The following is a 21025-nucleotide window of genomic DNA, read 5'->3' as shown; positions in this document are numbered from 1 at the left end:
TCAAAACAAGTCACTGTCACCATTTCAAACAAAAAAAGAAAACAATTCATTTGTAACTGAATAACTTCTTTCCATCTTGAACCTGTACATAAAAACATTTGCATCGGTTGGTAGAAAGAAAAATTGCCATGAGTGAGAACAGATAACTTCTAATAACCTATATTTATATTCTGCAACTTTAATCTATTGTTTTGGTAGCATTATACTCAATGTGTTTAGGGAAAGGAAAGTATTATCAGATATCACAAATGAGCAACTGGAAACCAAACTCTGCCAGACCTCTTGATGAATAAAAAGCCCTCCTCTTGGTTGAAATAAGAATGAAATTGACTGTGTCCATAGAAACATAGAAACACAGAGGCAGAATCATTGCTAAATTAATTCCAACATTTCCCAATCTAATTAGTTAATTAAGCCCTGTCTACCAGCAGTTAGCAGCTTCAGTTTTCCATCTTTTAGATTTGACCTAATAGCCCAGTTGGGAGGATACAGAACCACCAACAAATTTTACTTTCAGTCACACAACTCTTGCTTACACTCTTCTTTTGCATTTTCTGGCTCATGCTTCATTCTCTACAAACACTGATCACAGAACCTAAAGCAAGGTGCTTGACTGAGAGGAGTGTTGCCGCCATTCAAATCAGAAGGGGGACCTTCCCTATTTGCTTTCTGTGTTTGCTGAGAGTAGAACCGGGAGAGCAGTGGCTGGGTGCAACCAAGATAACGTTGAAATGTCCAGATGCACGAGTTTGTTCCCTGGAGATCACTATGGGTCAGATTTTTGGGGTGCGGGTATGTGTCAGGGCCTTGAAATTTGGATTTGGGAAGGTTTTGATTTAAATGTATCTGAATTCAGGGGCCAGACACATGACCCACAGGAAGGAGCAGTTCAACCAATTTGCTAATAAAATCATATCATGTAGACAAAAATCCAAAGGCTGATTTCCCACCATGTCTCTCCATTTTGTGATTATGTAATTACTGTTATTTTGAGCAATTATAGGGAAAATATTTCTGCAACACATAAAAGACAGTGTGGGAGACCTGACAGGACCAGATTTTCTGAAGTGTTCTAGTTTCCTCAGCACATATTACAGTAAGAAACTATGACCTTCAGAGGCTGAGCAGTTTGCCCCAAATCAGGCATCATCTTGCCCATTAGTGACAGCTTCAGGAGTCTGAAGTCACTCAGTGACCCAGTCAGGGCTTTTAGGCCAGCCTGCTCTAGTTCCTCCTCTGGCCTTTGTGGAACCTTCTGTGCCAGGCATGCATTTGTGTGTGGTTCTTGTGGCATGAGTGAAAGATTGAACAATGGAAGTCAACAGTATGCCTTGCTTCCTCAATCCAGCTCCTATACCTGTGGACCAAGTGCAAGCCTAGGACTTGGCTTTCTGTTCTCAAAAATGGGGACAACTCTACCTACCTGCCCTCTCCACCTGGAAACAGAAAAAGAGCACTGGACTAGAAGTGAGGGCCAAGCCCTACCTTGGTATTTTAAAAGCACTTGGCTAAGTTCCTTAGCCTATTTGTATCTCAATTGACTCACCAACCCCTCCCACCACAATATATGGGTGGGAGATAATACCTGCTCTAACCATTTCTGTAAGATCAACATGGAAATGTGTAAGTAAATGGAAAAATGTTAAAGTCTGATTTAAGACAGAGCTTCCAGAGGGCCATTTCAAGTGAGATAAGCCAAAGTGGTGACTAGGACCTAAAGGAAGGGCTGGTGGGCGGGACTTCCCAGCCCTGTTGGATATGTCTGCTTTTCCCCCAGAGGGTGGCAGTGGTCAGCGGAAAGTGTCCACTCAGGTGGCACTGCTCTCAAAACGGCTGGACCTGCACAGCTCAGCAGAACAAGTGCCTCTTGGGGCCTCTTCCCTAACTAATGAAAAAATAATGCCCTTGAGCCTAGAGTGAAACTGAACTATCTAAGGAAAACACTGTGAGCAAACACCAAGAGCTGAGGGAAACCATCTGATTAGGGCAGCAACCCTTCAGGAGCGCGCTAGGCCCACACCTTCCACAGGAGCAACGCGGCAGCTGGTTCTCAGGCGGCAGCCAGAGGGCCAAGGGCTAAGGCCATGTCCACCACCACATACCAAGTAGTGGGCTTCCTCCTGTCAGTCCTGGGCCTGGCGGGCTGCATCGCCGCCACGGGGATGGACATGTGGAGCACCCAGGACCTGTACGACAACCCGGTCACCTCAGTGTTCCAGTACGAGGGGCTCTGGCGGAGCTGCGTGAGGCAGAGCTCGGGGTTTACTGAGTGTCGACCCTATTTCACCATCTTAGGCCTTCCAGGTAGGCGCCCAGCGGCACCTTGCGGGGGCACAGCCAAGTGAGGGGCAAGGGGCTGTTGGCTCCCATTGTAGCCACAAGGGACCTCGAAACCACCACAGGGACTGAATCATGTCCCACCCCTGGGTGTGACTCTGGCAGTGTTGGCTGAGAACTAAAGGTGTGAATAAGAAAAGTCGGTCCGTGTCAAAGAAGGTGATAGTCTTATGAGAGAAAATCAGAATTCTTACTAAAGACAAAGGAAATGCTAGTAAGGAAACAGGTCTTGGGACTATTGTAAGGGTAAGCTTATGCTTCTACACTGTTCTGCATGGAGAAAATTAAGTGTATGCATGTATGTGCATGTGACATGTTCCTGCCTACACACACAGGGCTAGGGAAGTAGGATCGTGAATATTTTCTTACAGCTAAAAAAAGTTTTTTGAGAGCTAGTTTCCTTTCATTTTCAGTTAATTTTTTTTTCTGAATGGCTATAGTCTCTGTAGCTGCCAAAATTATTGTGCCATGAAGTTATAAATATCCTTGTTCTGTATATGTGTTAAGAAATTCTGATATGCACTCCAAAAAATCAATGTGTGTCAGAATATAATTGCAGAATTCAAATTATATATAATGATTTCAGAATATACATCATTATAAATGTGACATCTTTTCACATCTGAAGATGAAATAAGCTAAACTTCTATTTTTAATGCAGATAATTACTTCAAGCATGCATTATAGGGATGTTGTGTTTGGGTATTATGGAAGTTCTATTTTATTTTTTTTTTTAAGCAAAAAGAAAGTAATAAGTCAGGCAAATCGATGGTTCCAAGGAGTGGCCAAGAGGTGAGGGAGGAAAATGCTGTTGGGTTTGGTCTTTGCAACTAACACTTTGCAAATAGGTAACTGGAAATAAATTTGCATGAAACTGTTAAGACCTGTGAAGCCCTTGAAAGTGAGTTGTGAAAAGCCATTCAACTAATTGATCTTCAGAAAAAAATAGAAGATGGGTCAGAGTAAAAGAATTGGGTAATAGAGAGATAAGAGTATGGATTGTTGAGTTGCTAGTAACCTAAGTTTAACTACTAAATGGCTATTTAACTATTAAATTCATATTCAAAATTAAAGTATGACAATCCCATGACTTTATGTTCAATAACCTCCTCCAAGGACTTCACCATATGTTACCAATCTCTTTCTCATTCTGTTTCTTTCCACACATGGACAGCCAAACTTGTAAGTGGATAAATGCTAGGGCTGCCACTCTCACTTGTCTTTTCTAGTCTACCAAGGATCCCGTCCTCCCGGGGCCTCTCAAAATCTCTTCCCTTGACAGTGCTACAGTCTGCAGAACAAGACCCCCTCCCCTGCCCTGCCCAAGCCTGTGAAAAGCCACCTGGGCTCAGAAATTCCCACACCACCTCTCTGATCATCCTGCCCATCAGCCCCTCTCCTTCCCGCCCCTTTCATCTCACCTCCTCACTTATGCTCATGTCCTCCTTTCCTGGAAAATCTCTACATGCTGATAACTGCCAAGTTCTGTCTCTCCCTTGATCACCAACAACCAAATTAAAAGACTAAATTCTTCCACCATCTCTCACTCTAAACTTTTCTCAATTTGTTTTCTATCCTTCATCTCTATAGTGTTTGCTCCTTTGACTGTGGCAAAGGGTTGGGATGAAATTTCCCAATCACCAACTTCCAGCTCTCAATTGTCATCTCCCTAAATATTTCAAACCCCAACACCCTCCATGGTTCCATATTCCCAGCTTAATGAGCGCAGGCATGAGAGCCGGACACCCAGCCCTCCTGCAGCCCTCACTACCTTCCTTGACTTGTCTCTCACTGTTCTTCTGACCTTGACCTAGGTTCTCATTATCTGTTTATACTCAGAGCTTGATACCCATTGCCTCCACTGCACAAGTGCTCTCGTCTACCTCCCCAACAACTCTCTCTGCAAATCCTCCCATTTAATTGACTAGAATCCCAAAAATCTCTATACCATACACCAATGGCATTGAGCATATTCCCCAGTCATGACACTGCTCACAAATCTGAAACAGCATTCATTGTATATCCGCAGAGTGCAAACACAATACTGACCTTGTCAGCATCTGTGAACACAACAGAAGGGCAGCCATGTGCATAAGTATCAAGACCAAGGCAGAGGCAGCACCAGCGGAGGCAATAGCTACTCAACGAGAAGAGTCAGAAGGAGCAGTATAGGGAAAGCTGCGTTAGTGGCTCTGTTTGAGACCAAACCTTTGCTCATTAACTTAGTTATTTTGTATATTTGTCTCCTCAGCTTCTGTATTGCAGGCCCTTCAGCTAGATAGGAATTCTTTTCTCAATTCCCAGCATAGCACAGAGTGAGCATTCAGCAAATGGTTGATAAACTAAGTTGAACTGAATAGTAAGAATATGTCATTTTTAGTGTTAATACAAGCCATTAAATACAGGTTAATGGTTTCCCCTAAATAGAATGGCAAATTGCCTTTGTATTACAGTTTTCTGCTCTTTTATACTATGTATAAAACCACGCCTGAAACATTTGTTTGTTCATCCAATCATGTATTTAGCAGATAACTTTTGCATGCCTTCTATGTTACGGGACTAGAGTTTTAAGGATTATTTTAATCACAGTATGTAATGTCAGCTGTGGCATCAGACAAGCCGAAAGATCTCAGTAACTTAACAAAACAATAATTACTCCTTGCCTACATCAAGTCCATTGTGGGAAAAGAGGCCACCTCCTGCTGCAACAGAGGAAAAAATATTTAGAAACATAACTTCCCTTAACACCCTCAGCCTAAAAGCACTGCATGGCACAGTCCTTTGGCCAGAGTAGCTGCATGGCCCTGGGAACAGGGCAATATAGGCCCATGTGGCTGTTTGATGGGCAGGTACAGGCTCTGCTACAGGCATCATTTAAAAGGCAACAACTGCTGGGCTACAGCATATCTGCCATGCTGACTTCAATTCTGCTCGGCAGACAATTCTTTGAACACCAGTCAAACCCAATGTGAGTGCAAAAGAATATATCTTACTGGCTAATATTCATTTCTGAGACAAATGTTATTGAATACCTCTATGTATGAAATATTATCTGATATAAGAATATACAGTGTGCCTTTCCAAAGTCAGACATTTTGCTGAGGGTAGCCTGAATGGAATTGGGAATTGAGGTGAGTTTCTGCAGTGCAAAAATTCCTTGGCACTTCATATCAGAGGAATGTAAACATGGGGAAAATATAATTTTTGCAAAAACTTTCTAAAAAAACAGGAGAAAGAGAGGAAAAGTAGGGAAAGGAAGAAGGGAGATGTGGTATTGTTAGATACTTTTATTCCATGTCAGACCAGAAAGAGAGATCTTAGAAAGGAAACCTAGTTGCCACTCAAAGAACTTTGAGATGTTCCTAATCTATAAGGGGTGGGGGTGAGGTGCTCTCTGAAAAAGATTCAAGGGCACAGTGAGCTGGGAGAAAGAACTTCAAGTCATGTCTTGAGGAATGTCTGATGCTCCAGGCAAGCACTTCATGCTTTTGGAAAGCATTATTCTTGTTTCTTAGCAAGCTTATGGCCTTGGGACCCCCAGCAGAGTCCACCAAAAGCCCTGAGGGGTTGGGGCAGGGGTAAGTGGCTGCTGTTACTGTGTTTTATTTCCCAGTCGGGCTGTGAAAACTCAAGCTGGCTGATTAGTCTGAGAACTAGGACAGCTACCCCAGCCACCACAAACGTACCCCAACCCTGCCCTTCAGGATCAAAGGAACCAGATTCCAGCAGAAGTCAGGAAAGATATTTCTTGGGGCTGAGTTTGCAGAAAAGGATTTGCTTTTAAACATTGATCACTTGTGACCACGGAGAACAGAGTGGATTTAAAAATAGTCAGTCCTCATTTGCCAGCATTGACTATAATGAAAATTGGCATCCTGAAATATAAATATTTGTTTGATGACTTGAGATTTGACCAACTGAAATAAGGGGTAGGCGGGAATTACCAGAAAGAAAAGGTTAAAATAAAACTCAAAAGTCAAAGACAGGAACATAAGGTGATGGAGCAGCCAGAGAGGAGACTAGAAGATAGTTTGTGGACAGTTGGGCTCCCAGGAGCCGGCAAGAGAACCAGCCAGGAACTAACACCTAGAAGGTACCAGCAGAAACAGCTACTAAAAGCAATTTCTTGACAGGGAACCAGAGGAAGAGAGACCTATAGCAGAGGAACTGGGTGAAATGACTAGAGATAAAAATGGAAAATTGCAGAGTTCAATTTTGACACAGACCCCAAAGGACTAACCCCTCCCGCAGAGAAATAAGCCTTAAAGTGCTACAAAGAAGCCGATACCATTATAAAACTTTAGCTAATAATCACGATTACTATCAATGATTCAATTTTTCTGACTATAAGCTCTTGCCTTGCAAAATCTCAGTTAACTTTTCATTCATCTAATAAAAATGAACCATGTTTGTTGGAAACATAGCCACAGAACAATTTCATTCCATTCAACTAACCTACTAAAGGGTAACGAGGTAAGTGGTGTAATAGCAGAACAGCTTACCTATATGTATTAGGAGCTCTGTATCCTTTCTAGACAGATTCCTTCACTGTATTCTGAACAGTTAATATAGCATGCAACTCTCCAAGGACAGTCCCCAGAAGTAAAAATAGCTACCATTTATTGGACTACACATAAACTTTCCAGTTTAAACTTCACACTAAATAGGGGGAAATTGGCTTTATTTTTACACAAAGTCGGAAGCTGACATTCAGAGACAGGGCGAGGTAACATACCCAAGCTCCTGAGGACAGAAAATGGGAAAAGCAGGATGGATAGGAACATGAGGTTGAAAGACTAACAAGTCTGTGTCCTTGTGGCTGCCCCATGCTTAGGCCCTGTGTCTATGTTCTGGCTAGAAGGGTCTGCCTTAAGAATCAGATTGGCTGGAGCTCAATTAGAGAAGAGGGCGCATCGGCACCTTGATCATTTATATCAATACACTAGCAACGACTTGATTAACAATTAGGATACTAAGTTATAAAAGTGAAAGACTCATTCCTCATTCTCATTTCTTCCTGGCAACTGTGGTAGAAGAAGCAAAGGGTAGTCAATAAGCAGGGTAGAGAGGGAGCAAAGCCTGGCACACTAATGCCCCTGGCTCCTTGATGGCATTGCAGTCAAGTGCATTTTTTTCCAATGTGTTTGCAAACATTTAGACTAAATTTGGTGCAGTGGCAGAGCCCTCTGGTTAGAAGCAGATGAGTTAAGATCAAGGGCACGATTAGGACACCTATATCTCTTGCCATCCCTTTCCCCATCTGTGAAATGCATCACAATAAGCCATCTGTGTGAAAGTGCTTTGTGACCCACTTACAAGATCTCACTCTGACATCATTAAATGAAAGAGTGTGTCTGTGCTGTGTTTATATAATCCAGTGTTCTTGAGCAGGATAGTTGATTGTCCAGATGTTTTTTCTCCTCCAAAAACTAACATCTTTTTATGAATCCAGATATCCAAGGAAAGATTATTTTGAGTCCTTTCACATTTCTATCCACATACCCCCTGTGTTCTAAGCACTTCACAGTTCTTGGCCCCTTGGCAAACACAGAGGGTGTTGATTTTTTCATAGGGTGTTGCTTTTTGTTTGTTCTTTCATATAACTGGCTACATGTCCCCTTTCTAGCTCAGTGTATTAAAAATTTAAAAAAGAACTACTGGAGAATGAGGGAGTTTCCCATCAACCTGTGAATCATATTTGTATACACAGGACTGTGAGATGTTAATGAAGCTACATTTAAACTAGAGAATAATCTTATAAAACCTAAGCAAAAATCCATAAAGGTGGGGGTTGGGGGGGAACTATGAAACTGCTGTTAGGAATTTCCTAAAGGAGCTGCCCTATTTATTTCTTCTTACTATTGACTGAATGTTTCACAACATGTATAATGTTCACAATCCTGTGAAATCAGTTGTCCTATGCCAACATCTGGTGGAAGAAATTGTTCCTAAGAGGTGGAGTGATTGAAATGAAATCTGGGTGAACTTGTGGTTTGGGATCAAGATGCTTTCTCCTTTTTCAAAAAAGAGAAATGTTTTAGCACAAATGAACCTTTTTAAATATGTGGATAAATATCTAAATGTGTATATATTCTTACACGCCTGAAGGAATTGAGAAAATGCTTCTGAAGCCCAAGAGAACCTGTGCATTAGGTATAAAATGAGACTGCTTATGATGTCGTGATGATCAAAGCTGTCTAGACGTTGGAATTGAACTCTGCCCAGCTGTAGTTGGAGAGTTTGTTGCTTTCCCAGCAGACACAGCCACCCAAAAAGCATCCAACCTAGCATGGCCAAAGGGGGTGTGGGTGAGAGGGACATTTCTTTGGGGGAACACTCATCATCAGAATTATGTAGTCAGAGCCCAGCTTAGCAGTGGAAAGGAGGGGTAAGGAGGTTGGGAGCCACCCGCAATGCTCAGCCATCAACAGCTCTCCTGCTTGTGGCCAGCTGATGCTGAGTCCATTTTTCCTGAACTTCCACACTACCTTGGTCCAGGTCTTTTTCTTCCTCCTCTTCTCCAATATTCTTCCCCACTTTCCCTTTGCAGACCCTCATACACGTCTCTTTCAAACCCTCAGCTATCTCTGATCACCAAATGAGAGGATTCTGGTTTGCACACAGCTACTTCAAGTCAAAACCATGGAGGGCTGGTGACAGATAACTTCTTGTTAGGGAAGAGGAGGATGCTGTTCTTACTGGGACTGGCTTAATTTTATGCTGGCGTCAGCAGCATTTGATTGTCCCCACTTGTCTTTGTAAGAGAGAGTGTTAACCCATGCCAGAGCTTAGGAAATTCTGCTTCCGGATGGTTAAATGACTTCCCCAACAACTCAACTGAACTTGTATTGTTCTGTAGAATTTCACAAGCAACAAGAGACCGCCTTATTGGTTCTTTAGGATCTCTGGAAACTCCAGACCCTTTCACCTTGTTCTCTAAGGGGCCTTTCCTCTGAAGTCTGTCTCAGATTCCCTTCTTTTGGCCTCCTCCACCAGTCCTTCCTGTCTCCAGTCTGAGGCTAAACTATGTCTAGGTACTCTCCCCCATGCCAGCGAAGGCCCCAGGTCTAGGCCTTTGGTTCCTGGTGACTTGTCTCATCAACTCCTTCCCCTGCCCCCACCCTCCAGCAAGCTCAGTGCTGTCATTGAGAATTCTCTTTCCTCCCAACTCCACACTCAGCACATCCTCCTGAGCCTTTCTTTTCCCAAATTAGTCTTAGAAATTTTGTTATTGAACATTTAAATGAAAATTTTGAAGAGTGGGATCAAATCATTAATATTCCTTTAAAAGTTCCTGCAGGAGATGCTAAGGTGCTGCAGGGTTGAGAACCACACCCAAAGGGACTTTGTCAATCCATAGCTATTTGGGTGGAATAAGGTATTTTGCAACAGGAAGAGAATACTAAGTTCCCATTTTTTGTTTGCTTCTTTCAGCCCTGAATCCTGCCCGCCCTTCAGGTCTGATAATGCTTCATTGTTCATTGGAAGGAATGTTGTAGTCACACCTTTGGTGCAGGGAATCAGTCTGTAGAGCCCCTTTGACTCACCTGTTATCAGCTGATAAGCCTGTGCCTCTTAGAATATCAAATGAGAAACAGAGTGGCTAAAAGAGAACCCTACCTCCTCTGAGAGCAATTTCTCTGGTTACCTATTTATGGAGAAGGATTAGAATCCAAGAGGGTAGAAATGTCCAGCTGGAAGGAAAGTACAAGTCACCACCATGCAACTCCATTCTCCATAGATATTACTAGACATCGGGGTTTCTAGCAGTGAGTGGTGAAGAACATTTTCCCACTTCCTGGCACCTGCTCTAACCACATCTCCCATTCTCAGAAGAAACCCCTAGGGGTCTCCAAAGCAGGGAAAACTTTGGGTTACCCATCCAGGTCCAGAGTTCTGGATCTAATAGTGGCCCCACAAGCTATAAAACTATTTGCGTTTTTTCCAACCACTTGCTGAAAGAAACGCATAGGAGTAAGCTAGAAGGATATTCTAAGAAATGAAAGAAGCTCAGGGTCAGAGTGAGCCCCAGGCAAAGCAGGTGCCAGAAGTTAAGAGAGAACCAGAAAAGAGGAGACTTTGTCATGCTAACCTGACTCAGCAGAGGCAAAGGAGTGTCTGAGAACTGGCAGCAAAGACTGACCAGAGAGGCTGACAGGGCACTAATACCAAGTGCTCCTGCAAGAAAGCAGCAGCTGCTCTCCTCATCCAGCAAGCACGGCGCTTTCACTTCCCACCTGCCAGTACTGCCATCCTTTCTCATCTAACAATGTCAGGGACAGATCCCTTCATCAGCCACAGCCACAACACACATGCTTTCAGTAACAGGTATTAGGACCACTCTATCTAAAAAGAGCCAATGCCCCCATCCTTGCTAAGAGTTCAGGAAAATTGTGATTTTTCATAAAGTGAGGAAGAGACCTTATTTATCCTTGTTAATTATTGTTTGTTTGGTAGGTTCGTTGGTCTGTTTATTTGTTTTTGTTTATTTGGTGGGTGGATTAGTTGACTGGTTTGGGGGTTAATTGATTGGTTGCTTGGTTTTGGTTATTTTATTTTAATAACATATCTTTCTAGGTGCTTCTCAAAAAGAATAAATGATTTTATTGTATGAATAGCCTGAGGTTTAAAATATCAGAACTAGCATAAGTTTTTAAAACCTCTAACAGGGCCCTGGGTAGATTTGAAGTTCAAAGATGCCCATAGGGACCTTTTATAGAGGGAAAGTTTTCCATATATCCAGTTTTCCATAAACAGAATAACCCTGAGGATATTTCCAGAGGTCTAGGGCTACCCCCAAAATATCCTCTCCATAGTTGTTCTGAACCATGGGCTCACATATCTTAAAAAGAACTATAACCACACCATGAGCTACTGTCAGAAAGTGGTGCTGTTAAGATTACCTAGCCCAGGGACTCCCAAGGTGAAAAGGATTTCCAGGAAACATAATCTTCCCAGGTTGTAAGCTGCTTGAAGGAAGAGATTATTATTCATGAAATTTCATACCTCTTACAGCATCTGGCAAAGGGTTTTGTAGATAATGTGAGCTTTAAAATACTTGAATGAACAAATGAATGGATAAAAGGACAGATGAATATACAGATATGTTAGTGTTTGAGAGTACACCAACATGTGCTAGATGAATACACAAAGTTGTAAATGAACAAATAATTAGATGATACCTACTCACATTGATTAATGAGGGAATGAAGAGCATGTGCCCAGTATCCTCTGAGACCAGCAAAGACATTAGGTAAGAATTTAGGTGACAGATGTGACACTTTAGAGTGCTCCTACATTATGAATAGATTTCAGGGGTCACTTTAGGGGACTTATGAGTTCTATTTGCCTTTCTGGGGTTACCATGACACAAGCTGGAAGCCCAAGGCCCCATTGGTAACAATTCTTCAATGAATAAATGGTCAGATCCTGATGGATGGATTCATACCATAAATTAACATATTTCCCATGAGAATGTAGTGCTCATGGAACCAAGTGCTCATGGGACCAAGATGAAGATGCTGCTTTTAGAATTCTCTTCCCAACAGTGAATCAAAGTTAAAACGAAAAGTTTATGGAGAAGAGAATCAGAATCAAGTGAATGGGCTCAGTGGCCTAGAACTAGACCTCCCTGCAGAGAGAGATGCCTGTGAGGTTGCCAGGGCCTCCATTTCTCCATTCCTCAGACACTGCGGAAGGCTCTTTAACAAATTCTGCATGATGAACTTCTCCTTTTTCAATGGTTTTCATTGATCGCCAATTCTTCCCTCATGACAAATGGCTTTGTGATACACACCATACAGTGAATAAGCTAGCAGCCCCACTGATATTGGCCATATTTGTGATGGAAATCTTCCCAAAAGATTGGAGAGCATTTCCTCCCAGTACTACCTTGTCATAAGAGTCACATTTATAAATAATCTCCTGGGACATGTTACTCCCAGAAATGATTTTCAGAGAATATTCCCTTATACATTCTTAGTATCCATTTCAGAGGATGACATTTTATGGCCAAGTTTCCAAGTTTAGAGCATACATTCTATTAGGACCATACAGATTCCTGTACCTTGACAGCAGCCAGATCTCCACTGTCTTCCCAGGATAAGCCCCCTCAATGCATTGTCCTATGATGAGAAAGTAACCATTTGAGACAGTTCTGAGTACGACCCCCCAGCTCTATATTTCCCTTCAAATGTGCTTGGAAAGTCCCAATTTCTTCAATTATAAAATAGAAATAGTTAATATTACCTACATTGCAGCAGTTTTTATGTGAGTTTAATGTTTTAATATCTGAAAAGCCCCTAATAGTTTTTAATCAACAGGAACAACTGGCTGTGACAATCAGGGTAAGACAAAGCTTGTGTTTTGTATCACATGGGTTTCAGTTCTGTTTGCCCAGAATCACCCATGCCCAGGGGCTTTCCCTTGGGAAGACACCAAAGACTCATTTGTTATCCTTTTATAAAATTCATTATACTTACAGTGGACATGTTCAGTGATTCTTTCCCTGCTTTGGCACAAGCTCATATGGGCAGATCTGTCTGCTCTGTTAACTACTGTTAGCATGTCTGACTTGTTACTACTCTCCTCCCTGTGCCCAGTCGTGGGGCTTGGCAAAATATTAAGTCACGTCACTGCACTTTAAGGATGCACTGGAAACAACTTTGGATATATCTGGTAGGAAAGGGTCTGCAGGAGGACATACAGCTTCCATCAGTTCCTGGAAAGGAGACTGGCAATGTTGAAAGACCCATGTTGAAAGGGTCATGAAATTGAAATAGCAGCTTTACTATATACACTCAAAACTCACAGTTTGCCATGACCTTTGCAAAGTGGCAGGATATAGTGTCCTTGGTATATTACTTAGCGACCTTGTTTCATTGTTTGCTATATATGAATTTTGGGTTTTCCTAAAGTGGACACAACTATATAAGCATTGAACCCATATGGAAAAACTCAAGAAGAAAGATGTTTGCTTTAGAAGTTGAAACAATACAATTTTACTGTAAGCGCTATCAATAATTTTCAATGTCACTTCAGTCAAGTCATTTCCCCTTCCTGGACATCAGATTATCAAGCTTTAAAATTAGAAAGAGAAATAGCTAAATTTTCTTGCCCCTCCCAGCTTGAACTGTCCAGAATCTTCTCATTCTATAGACATCTGCAGGAATATCCATCAATCACAGACTGTAAGTGATGGTTTTGCATTTTCCACAGTTCCACATACCTTAATGGTGACAAGGCTCACAGTCTATGGATTTACTGTTTCTCACAAGTTTGGTACTGATGAGTTGTGGTTGCTTAGTGTTACTATGCGAGAGTCTATTGACAGCATTGCTGTAGTCTGAGCTGTCTGTGCCCTACCTCTTGTCCCCAGCTATGCTACAGGCAGTGCGAGCCCTGATGGTTGTGGGCATCGTCCTGGGTGTCATTGGGCTCCTGGTGTCCATCTTTGCCCTAAAATGCATCCGCATTGGCAACATGGAGGACTCTGCTAAAGCCAACATGACGCTGACCTCTGGGATCATGTTCATCATCTCAGGTAAACATGGATTGTGGGATTCCCATTCTCACACCTGCTTCTGGGAATGTCATAGCAAACTCACTCTAGTAAAGCAACATAACTTGTCCCTACTGAATATGGCTGGACATAGATTCAGAACATTTCACGCTAGGATTCAAGATCTGAGACTAAAGCCCAATTACAATCTACAGAATTATCATAAATGCTAAGAACTCTCTTAGTTGCCTCCACGCTTATAAAAGATTCTCAATCCTCAGGTAAGTGTGTGATTTAATCTGTAAAGCATTATTTTAGTAAGACTCTAGAAAATGATTTAAAGAAAGAGTTCTTGACATCACCTAAGGACCAGGACCAAAATATTGTACCATTGTTTTAATTGAAGTAACATTGCATCATAATATTATATAAGTTTTAGGTGTGCATCTTTGAAAACCAGCATGGGTATATACTACATTAAGCTCACCACTAAAAGTCTACTTCTATTCTTCACCATATACTTCGTCCCAGTTTATCTACTATACTCCTTTCCTTTAGTTGTCTATGTAATTGATCTTACAGTCTAAAATTTGTTTTTCTTTTATTTAGTTCATTCATTTGTTTTCTCTCCATACCACATGTAATGAAATCATATGGTGTTTGTCTTTCTCTATTGCTCTTATTTCACTAAGCAAATACCCTCTAGGTACATCATGTTGTTGCAAATGACAGGATTTCATCTTTTTAAGAATTGAATAGTATTCCATTGTGTATATATACTACATCTTCTTTATCCATTCCTTCATTCATGGGCACTTAAGCTGTTTTCAGCTCTTGGCTGTTGACAATAATGCTTTTAAAAAAATGGGGTTGCATAGCTCTTCAAATTAATGTTATTGTTTTTTCCTGGGAAAGCACCCAAAAGTAGGACAACCCTTGACTCCAATGTGTTTGTAAAATCTCATTCTATGCACATACAACTCCTTTCACAATTAGTAAGATTTGAGATTCTAAGAACTTCACAATGTCTAGTGGGAATTTAGCAATGGATGCTTATGTTGACCATTCTGTTATGGGAATGGAATATTCTTTGACATGCTCACATAAAATCATTTAAGCATATTTGCCTCAGAAACATTGTGTTCCCTTTATAACCAACTCTGGAGCTTTCTTATTCTTGCAACACAGGTATTTGTGCCATCACTGGAGTGTCTGTGTTTGCCAACATGCTGGTTACTAACTTCTGGATGTCTACGGCTAATATGTACACTGGCATGGGAGGAATGGTACAGACTGTTCAGACCAGGTAACTTCTTAATCTCGGTCTCATTATTGTATGGTGAATATTGTTATAAAAATCCGGTTAAACACACATACCTAATGTGACTGTCAGTGCCTGAAATAGCAAACATTTATCAGAAGCAACCACACCATATTATAAATCAAAAAATGATCTGTAAATTCATAAACTTCATTTCAGTGAAATATCCTTGGTGATATGTCTTGAGGCTGATCTGACATTTGCATTGAAATACAGCAATAGTTTAGTATTCATCTAATACTCTTACCATGACCCATTGTGGTGGAAATGAAACAGAAACTATTAACCCAGGCATGTAAATGAGAAACACATCTCCAGCCCATGATGGTAACCTGGCTCTGGACAGGTAAAAACTTTATTAGAAGTGCAGTATCAGTGAGGAAAAGCAATGATACTGTCTGGTACAACTGCCTCTTTTTTCCATTCATTAATATTTTCATTTTATAAATGTATTTAGCACCTGCTCTGGACCAGGAACTGTTCAGGGTGCTAGAGATAAAGACAAATTCCCCATTCTCACAGCAGTCACAGTCTAGCCAAAGGAGATGAAAACCAGCTATAATTTGTTATCAGAAGGATAGTAGAACTTTCAAAAGATGGAAACTTTTGGTAACTTCAATGACAATGGCAACTTCAAATCCTGTGTTTATTTCCCCACCACTTCAAAGGGTCATATTTATAGCAAGAAGCAGTAGCAAATCCCTGAAGGAAAATGATCTTGTTCTTTGAGAGTGATATAAATATTAGACCTAAGTGGCCAGTCATCACTGGAGTAAATATACTTGGTGTTTCTCCAACCTCACCAATGTGGGGTACAGAAAGAGTGTGAAGATGTAATAAATCCATTACTCTCGGACTCCCTAGAACTCCAATCCCCACTCATGTTTCTGCTTTGTTTCAAGAATGGAGTTCAACAATGGAAGTCAAGAACGGGAAGGAAATGATCATCATAATCTCCTATCATTCGTCCCTTGATTACAAGAGCAACTTAAAAATAGACTGCACCATTCATCCTGGTTCTCCTAGGACTTTCCCAGTTTTAGCTTTGAAAATCCCACACCCTGGGAAACTCCTCTGTGAGCCATGGGCAAATCTTCCTGCTTACAAGAGCCCACCTTGCCTGGACTATCTGGGTCCCTGTGTCAGTGACTCTCTACCCAACTCTAATATCTGCCATGACTCATTCATACCATCTCCCTAGAACCTTGGGCAGGTGACTTCAGTCCTAAGATTGAGACTACAGGATTGTAAAAGTCTCCTAAAGATATCACACTCCTTCCAGTATAGTTCAGTGGTTAACAATGAGAGCTTTGGAGGCAGAGTACCTGGCAAAGCCACGTCCTTCCTAGGCCTTTGGCAAAGTTACTTGACCTCATTGATTTATAATGACTCTTAATTTACTCATTGTAAAATGGGAGTAGTAAATCCTATCACAATGACTCTTGAGAATTAAATAAAATTGTGATAAAGGAGCTTTTCATAGTATCAGTAATGACTCAATACATGTTAGTGATTGTTGTTCTCATCACTAACATTATGCCTCACTCAACCATCTAAAGGGGTATCAAGGTCAGGGACTTTGCCTGTGCCAGGGCAGAAAGACCAATGCTGCCCCCTCAGGAGAGTCATCTAGGGGGCATCTGGGAGAAGTCCCAGGAAGAGGTCATCTGTTAAGCCCCCAGTCACCCTAGGGTGTAAGAGGAAATGGGTTGGTGGTCTTCATTCCAAATACGGTAAAAGACACCAGAAATAAATTTTCTCCCAGAACTTTTCAAGAGCTGAGATCAGTCTGCCGATTTTGTCATTCACATCACCTTTGGTCATCAAGCTTATATTCTACTTTAATCCTGCTAAAATGTCTGTGCTTTCTAAGTATTCTAAAGTACCTTATTAAGTTGCAGAGGTCCACACCCACATGGTGTCTTCCTAGTGTGGCTAAATGTTCATAGCATGTGATTTTGACCATGCCAACTATTCACGGTATTCCATGGGCAGCCCATGCTCTTTGAGGAACACAAAGCAAAACCTCAAGGGCAAGAATCCACTTAGCTGAGCTCTCTTTTCCTGTGGGCTCTTGGAGATGAAGGTGAAGTTACCAGCTAACATTCAAATGCTCACTGATATCCTGAGAGTTACTGGTCACTAAGGATTTAGGGATACTTCTCTCCAGATATTATCCACAAATATCTATCTAAAATCAGAATTACTTTATTTGGGGGGATTTTGTTCCCAACCCTGCTCTAATATTATTGAGCCCCAGGGGAGGCAGCCCACAGAGGGAAAGGGCACCAGTTTTGGAATCAGACCACCCCAGGATATAATTCCAGCATGGGCTAGAGTGCTGGTGGGTCTATGTCTGTCTTGCTAGAATGAGGGTAGGTCTGTGTCTTGTTCACCCCTTGGTCACAGTGCCAAGGTAGAACCAGGCACATAGTAGGAGATCAGTAAATACTTGTTGAGCAGGTATATAAATAAATGAAAGAATGGTCTCTTCACCTTCATCTATTCTGACAATAGATGAATACATCGAGTCCCATCCATTCTTCCTGCATGGATAGTTGTGTGATTTGACGTACATAAAGTGAATACTCTTGGCCCACAGTAGGAACTCAAGGACCAAAATTCCCTCAAAAACAATAACATGAGACTGATGCCACCTCTTTCAAACTTTTCTTACAAACTCTCTAGACACTTACCTTTGTCAATAGGGACAGCACAGTATTTCCTGATATGTTTCTCTAAAACATCTTGTAGGGTCAGGAATAGACACGGAGCAGGATCTCTATGATCCCATGCAGACTGGGTAAAGGAGGAGTCAGAGTCCTCAGTGGCTTTTGCAGGTCTTTTATTTAGATTAACCAGGCATATGACAGGCAGGGGTGCTGGGGGACCGGGAGGCTGGCAGTTCTCACAGCCCCCAGCAAATCTTCACTCTAGCTGGGCTCTCTGGCGTTCTCTCTGCTTCTCTGTTCTTCCGTTCATTCTGCTGCTTCTCAGCTTCTGCTGGCGTCCCCGCAACACCGCCCTTATAAACTCAGTCTCTCAGCCCAGGTGTACCCACTTCAGGTGCCCGCCATCAGGCATGCATTCAGGACCACAGGTTTCCCTCATCTATCCTAATGGCGGGAGAGCAGAAAAGCCTGATACTTTTTCCTTACCCTACACATCTATATAATTATTTCTATGCCTGAGTGATGTATCAGTCCAAGAACCTCACTGCTGTTATGCTGACTAGCTTCAGTTCCAATTCTATTCTCCAAGGTACCTGATTCAGTTGCTTGTGACCCAATGGAGTATGTTTTCAGGGAGGCAGGGAGAGAGATAAGACAGGAATCCAAAAGTTGGGGACAGCCAGGTGCAGTGGGTAGAACCTTGAAAGTTGAGTCCCACATTCACAGCCAGCATCTCCCTGTTCAGGTATACCTTTGGTTCAGCTCTGTTCGTGGGATGGGTTGCTGGAGGCCTCACGCTAATTGGGGGTGTGATGATGTGTATCGCCTGCCGGGGCCTGGTACCCGAGGAAACTAGGTGAGTATCCCCATCCCAGTGCAATCAGACATTTGATCCAAGTCCATGTTAATGTGTAATTTACAACTGGAATGTTTAAGCATATGAAAGAACTTCATTGACTAAAGTATCATTGAAACTTCTCTTTTCAATGATTGGAGAGGACCTAAAGAACAGATCAGGAATATTTCAGCCTGAGCAGATTTAGGTGAGATTCTATTCGAAGGGGGGCAAAAATCCCTCTAGGTACCCTCTGGCTTCCACAGCCTATTGACTCAATGGTTCTCAGCTGGGAGTAATTTTCCCCCTGCCCTAGGGCTATTTGGCAACATATGAAGACAATTTTGATCATTACAACTTTGGAGTACAAGTGATACTTGCATCTAATGGGTAGCAGCCAGGGCTGGTGCTAAAATCCTAACAATGTACCAGACAGAGGCCCACAACAAAAAAGCATCCGTTTCAAAATATCAGCCTTACTGCTGCCAAGAAACCTGCCCTGATTCTGGGAGTGGACCCAGAGTAGGGAGACTTGGATTGGGTTCTACTGCTATCTAGCCCTGTGAGCCCCTAGCAGGTTATTTGCCCTCTCTGGGTTTCTGTTAGCTCACCTATCAATGAGTAAATGAGAGATGGCTCCTTCCTGCTCACAAATTCTATGATTCTTTGGCAAAATCACATTCTCTTGGATATTGTTTCTGGTTCATTTCCTTTTGATTGATTAATAGAGGGAACTCACTAGTCATTACCTACAAGCTTAATAAAACTCTAATACAAAGCCAGAAATTCTGCTCCATAGCAGAGGCAGAAAACCAGTGTCCCAAAGACTAGGGTGACCAACTTCTCAGTTTGCTCAACAATAAGGGGCTTCCTAAGACATTGGACTTTTTTTAAAAAGGTTTTATTTATTTTTGTGTAGAAGAACTGGGCTATAGGCCAGACGTGGGGGGGTGGTGAGAGGATCCACCAGAGACAGATTGGGGGGCAAAGCAGGTGGATTTACTGAAATACGCTGCTGAGGGGAGCCGCAGGCGAGACAGGAGCGGTCTGCTGTGCCATGTGGGTGAGCTCCCTGGCTGGGGATAACTCAGGCCATCACCATGTGTTTTTGCTGTGGTAGAGCTGAGACTTAACCCCTAGGCCACCAGGGAAGTCCCAAGACATTGGACTTTTAGTGCTAAAACTGCGATGTAGCCCACAGTAAATGGGGGCACTCCTACCAAATACATCTAAGGTCATGGAATATTTCTCTTTCTTTCAGCTACAAAGCAGTTTCTTATCATGCCTCGGGCCACAATGTAGGCTACAGGCCTGGAGGCTTCAAGGCCAGCTCTGGTTTTGGACCCAACCCCAAAAACAAGAAGATCTACGATGGGGGTGCCCGCGCAGAGGACGAGGCACAGTCTCACCCTTCCAAGTACGACTATGTGTAGTTTCCATCACACCTCGGCTTGGGCAGAAGAAATTCCCCAATTCACTCAAAAAAAAAGGACTTTTTTACCTTGATTTGGAAGTTAGAAAAGTCTTGATTTCACTTTTGGTGAGCCCACAGGTCTTGGTACATGTCTCTCTCAGTGTTCATCACAAAGCAGCTGAGTTATCAGGTATGAATTAGAGGCTTCAGCTCATGTTTTTCAATCCTTTATTTCATTTTTAATTATGACCTTTCTAATCTAATGAAAGAACTGGATTTAAATTCCTATCAGAGTCATGGATGATTTCGACCGACTCTGCCTCCTCCTGGTTGGTAGCCTATTGATTATCTATCTCCCAATTCCATCCCTGAAAATTTTTAAAAGGCAAAAATAGTCAACCAAAAGATACCATTTTCTGCTATTTGACTTTTTACTTTCCTCTCCTCTCCCCTCCCTAACTACTAATAAACACTGATTGAAGAAGTAATAGGGAAAGATATTTGTAATGTTTCCAGCTCATTATCTGAGTTTCCTACACTGTGATTGAACATTACCTAGAATAGTGATTCCAGCCTTTCTGCTTCTGTTGGCATCTGCTAGACTTCTCCATGGGCTTTCTGAGCTCCCCACTTCATGTCCTCTTTCAGTCACACACCAGAAAGTCTCTCAGAGGAATGAGAAAAGATTTTTTTTCTGTAATCTAAATATTTTTGATATTCTAAAGATGGTTAGGATAAATAATGTATTAGTAAATGGTACACTGTGAATTAGCTTCACTTCTGCACATGGAAAATGAAAAATTAATTCTTTTGATGTTTATACTGTTCTTTATAAAATCACACAATTCAGAATTTCATAAAATACTCACTGATCCTAAATCTTTGAGATCTCCAGGACTCTGATTATACATGACAGTCAGTATAACTCGTGTTAAAAAAAAAAAAA

The 21025-nt window shown here is 41.9% G+C and overlaps 1 protein-coding gene across 1 annotated transcript; it reads left to right on the top strand.

Annotated features, from left to right (window-relative positions):
* Nucleotides 1-2084: 2084 nt before the first annotated feature.
* Nucleotides 2085-20823, top strand: CLDN18 (claudin 18). Its single transcript, XM_037524672.2, has 5 exons — nucleotides 2085-2304; nucleotides 13715-13879; nucleotides 15026-15143; nucleotides 18576-18686; nucleotides 19927-20823. The coding sequence occupies exons 1-5, from the start codon at nucleotides 2085-2087 to the stop codon at nucleotides 20096-20098; spliced, it is 786 nt and encodes a 261-aa protein (XP_037380569.1). The 3' UTR covers nucleotides 20099-20823.
* Nucleotides 20824-21025: the final 202 nt, after the last annotated feature.

Source organism: Talpa occidentalis, unplaced genomic scaffold (assembly GCF_014898055.3).
Source record: "Talpa occidentalis isolate TD23 unplaced genomic scaffold, MPIMG_talOcc4v2.1 talOcc4.4, whole genome shotgun sequence".
Taxonomy (NCBI): Eukaryota; Metazoa; Chordata; class Mammalia; order Eulipotyphla; family Talpidae; genus Talpa; species Talpa occidentalis.
This window is presented reverse-complemented; position numbering and strand designations above follow the sequence as displayed.

What these genes read in the sequence shown, in the direction of transcription:
- CLDN18 (XM_037524672.2), top strand. Translation starts at nt 2,085, where the DNA reads ATGTCCACCACCACATACCAAGTAGTGGGCTTCCTCCTGTCAGTCCTG. An exon ending in CACCATCTTAGGCCTTCCAG is followed by an intron (nt 2,305 to 13,714) that starts GTAGGCGCCCAG and finishes TCTTGTCCCCAG; the next exon opens with CTATGCTACAGGCAGTGCGA. An exon ending in GTACAGACTGTTCAGACCAG is followed by an intron (nt 15,144 to 18,575) that starts GTAACTTCTTAA and finishes CTCCCTGTTCAG; the next exon opens with GTATACCTTTGGTTCAGCTC.